This window comes from Lactuca serriola, chromosome 3 (genome assembly GCF_051521515.1).
Source record: "Lactuca serriola cultivar US96UC23 chromosome 3, Lser_US96UC23_V15, whole genome shotgun sequence".
In the NCBI taxonomy this organism is placed as follows: Eukaryota; Viridiplantae; Streptophyta; class Magnoliopsida; order Asterales; family Asteraceae; genus Lactuca; species Lactuca serriola.
The window spans coordinates 65591013-65594343 of NC_136410.1; the positions used below are offsets into that span (position 1 = coordinate 65591013).

At 45.2% G+C, this 3331-nt stretch overlaps 1 protein-coding gene across 1 annotated transcript; it reads left to right on the forward strand.

Moving 5' to 3' along the window:
• The first annotated feature begins 1167 nt into the window (after nucleotides 1–1167).
• LOC145095341 (uncharacterized) lies at nucleotides 1168–2392 on the forward strand. Its single transcript, XM_079033241.1, has 2 exons — nucleotides 1168–2024; nucleotides 2359–2392. Exons 1-2 carry the CDS (start codon nucleotides 1168–1170, stop codon nucleotides 2390–2392), a joined length of 891 nt encoding a protein of 296 aa, XP_078889367.1.
• The last annotated feature ends 939 nt before the right edge of the window (nucleotides 2393–3331 follow it).

A 3331-nucleotide genomic window follows, 5' to 3' on the forward strand; every position in this document is an offset into this window, starting at 1 on the left:
GTTTATTTTCTTTTTAAAATATTTTTCAAACCTTCTGAAGACTAGTAGTGGAAGATGTCGCGGTGTGCCAGTCAGCCCGCCAAGTAAGCCTTATTTCTTATGTTAAATGTTTATGTTAAATTATTGACTTTGAATTGGATTCTACTAGCCTTAAAATATTAGATTACACACTTAGTTAGTGTTAACATGTGAGAGAGTTGTAAAATTAACGGCTAGAGCGAACTAGAAATTTTGAAACTAGACGCGAATGCGAAATTGGAACTTGTGTGGAAGGTAGTAGAAGGGCCCCTACTATTTGAAACATCGGTGCCGGTTTCGAGTCGGGGCAAGGTTGAAAATTTTTCGGCAAGCTGAGTGTTTTGTCTTCCTAGAAATATCTAGGCTGAATTGTTTCTAAGATTTTCCTTCTTCTGTGGATACCAATGGCTTCGCCTGCTCGACTTAATCAGCTCCAAATGGAGCAAGTTAGGGATATTGTCGCTGAGGAATTCAATAACAGTTTCAACAAACTAATCCCGGGTGTGACCAATGACATAATCAACCAATTCGGTGCTCTTCTGGATGAGCGCCTCGCAACTATTCCCGGGGAAGCGTTACTGGCTCTGCCTGTTCAGGATTCGGCATACTGCTTCGAGAAGTTCAACAAGTGTAGCCCTCCTCTTTGGAATGGTGAATCCGACCCAGTTGCTGCTAAGCCCTGGGTGTCAGATGTTGAGGGTGCCTTCATAAGTGTTGGGTGTCCAGACTAGTACAAAGCAGTGATCGCCATGAATCAGCTGTGAAAAAGGGGAAAGACATGGTGGAACACCATCACCGCTCTATTGAACGAAGAAGAAGTGAGGGCCATGTCTTGGGCCCAATTTGTGGAGAGGTTCGAGGCATAATATGTGCCTAAGGTGGAGCAGTAGCGGATGCAGCAAGATTTCATGGCCTTACAGCAGACTACCAAGTCCGTTAGTGACCTGAATGCCAAGTTCTTGGAGATGCTATCTTTTTGCCCCTCGTTTGCTGGGAACGAGGCCTGGTTAGTCAGCCGGTACACGGCCATCCTACATACCGAGATTTGGGAATTCGTTAGCATGCAGGAGTTCTCGACTTTATCTGCGATCATGAATGTAGCGAGGAGGAGGGAAATCGAGTTGCAGACCCAGTCCAAGAGGAAGGCCAATGACACCTCTTCCAAGACATCCAGAGATGCCCAGAAAAAGAAAAAGCAGGGTAGTAAGTCAAGGTATGAGTATAGGACGTCTTCAGGGCGAGAAAAATCTGTTGATATGCTACAACTGCAAAAAGCCAGGGCATCATTGGAAGAATTGTAGGGATCCCCCTGCGAGTGCAGTACCTCATATTACTTCTGCAGTTCCCGTCTGCTATCACTGCAACGAGACGGGACACAAGAAGCCTAAATGCCCGAAGTTGAAGACTGGTAAAGGAGATGGGGGTACAAATCCTGCAATTGCATCTTCCTCTAAGGGAACCACTATGGTGACACGAGGTCGTGCTCACCAGATGACTGTGGAGGAGCCGGTGATTACAACGACAGTGGCAGGCACTTATTTTCTAGATTTCGAGCCCGATGTTGTTATGTTTGATAGCGGTGCTACCCATTCTTTTGTATCTCACACATTTATTAATCGTTTGGGGCGTAGTATCGGAAAATTGGCTCACCCAATGGTTGTCGATGTTGCCGACAACCGCACTATTTATGTCACCGATGTTTATCGGGGTTACACTCTCGAGTTTTCTGGAGTTGAATTCCCCATTGATCTTATGCCTATTGTAATGCGAGAGCTTTGCGTTATCGTAGGCATAGATTGGCTTGATGCGTTTGATGCGGAAATCCACTGTCGTAAGAAGCAAGTTCGTGTTCGAAACCCTAGAGGTGGAGAACTTATTATTCAGGGGGACATTCCCCGCCTGGCTATGGCTTCTTGCTCTTCTTCTATAGCACTAGACGACGTCCCTATCGTTTCCGACTTCAGCGATGTCTTTCCGGAGGAGCTCCCTGGCTTGCCACATATTCGGCAAGTGGAGTTTCGCATTGATTTAGTGCCAGGTGCGACTCCGGTAGCGAAATCTCCTTACCGCTTGGCACCACCTGAAATGAAAGAGCTCCAAGATCAACTTCAGGAACTAAGTGATAAAGGGTTTATACGGCCAAGCTGCTCGCCTTGGGGTGCTCCTATTCTCTTTGTGAAGAAGAAAGATGGATCCCAGGGAATGTGTATTGATTATAGGGAGCTAAACAAGCACACGATAAAGAATAGGTACCCGTTGCCACGTATTGACGATCTTTTCGATCAGCTTCAGGGAGCATCTTGGTTTTCCAAGATTGATTTACGTTCCGGTTACCATCAGATGCGGGTTCGTGAAGAAGACATTGAGAAAATAGCATTCCGTACTCGATATGGGCACTTTGAATTCGTGGTGATGCCTTTTGGGCTCACCAATGCACCCGCAGCGTTTATGGATCTCATGAACCGGGTGTGTAGCCTGATGCTTAACCGTTCAGTCATAGTGTTCATAAATGATATCTTAGTCTATTCTAAGAGCAAAGAGGAGCATCAGCAACACCTTCGGGAGATTTTGGAAACTCTGGCAAGAGAAAGGCTTTATGCTAAATTCTCAAAATGTGAATTTTGGTTGGAAGAAGTTCAGTTCTTGGGGCATGTAGTAAACAAACATGGTATTAAGGTCGATCAAGCCAAGGTTAATGCAGTTAAACAATGGAAGATTCCAAAAACACCTTCTGAAATTCGCAGTTTCTTGGGTTTAGCCGGTTATTACTGGAGGTTCATTGAAAATTTCTCTAAAATCGCCTTACCACTCACCCGATTGACCAAGAAATCAATGAATTTCGTTTGGGGCCCGGAGCAGTAGCTGGCGTTTGATGAGTTAAGGAAACGATTGTGTGATGCTCTAATTTTGGCCTTACCTGATGGGGTTGAGGATATGGTGGTTTACTGTGATGCATCGCTTCAGGGTCTTGGTGCCGTGTTAATGCAACGAGATAGGGTGATAGCCTATGCCTCCCGACAGCTGAAACCCCATGAACGAAACTACCCCACTCATGATTTGGAGCTTGGGGCTGTTGTTTTCGCTCTTAAGATTTGGAGACACTATCTCTATGGAGTGAAGTTTATCATATACACTGACCATAAGAGTCTGAAATATTTGTTCGAGCAGTGGGATTTGAACATGAGGCAGATCCGATGGTTGGATGTTGTAAAAGATTATGATTGTGAAATTCACTACCACCCCGATAAAGCTAATGTGGTAGCTGATGCTCTCAGTCGTAAACAATCTGCCGAACCGATTCGAGCTAAGTGTC

Bases quoted from the DNA above. Each gene is read 5' to 3' on its own strand.
- LOC145095341 (XM_079033241.1), top strand. From the start codon at position 1,168: ATGACACCTCTTCCAAGACATCCAGAGATGCCCAGAAAAAGAAAAAGC. The intron at 2,025-2,358 runs GCAAGTGGAGTT...GGTTACCATCAG, and splicing joins CCTGGCTTGCCACATATTCG to ATGCGGGTTCGTGAAGAAGA.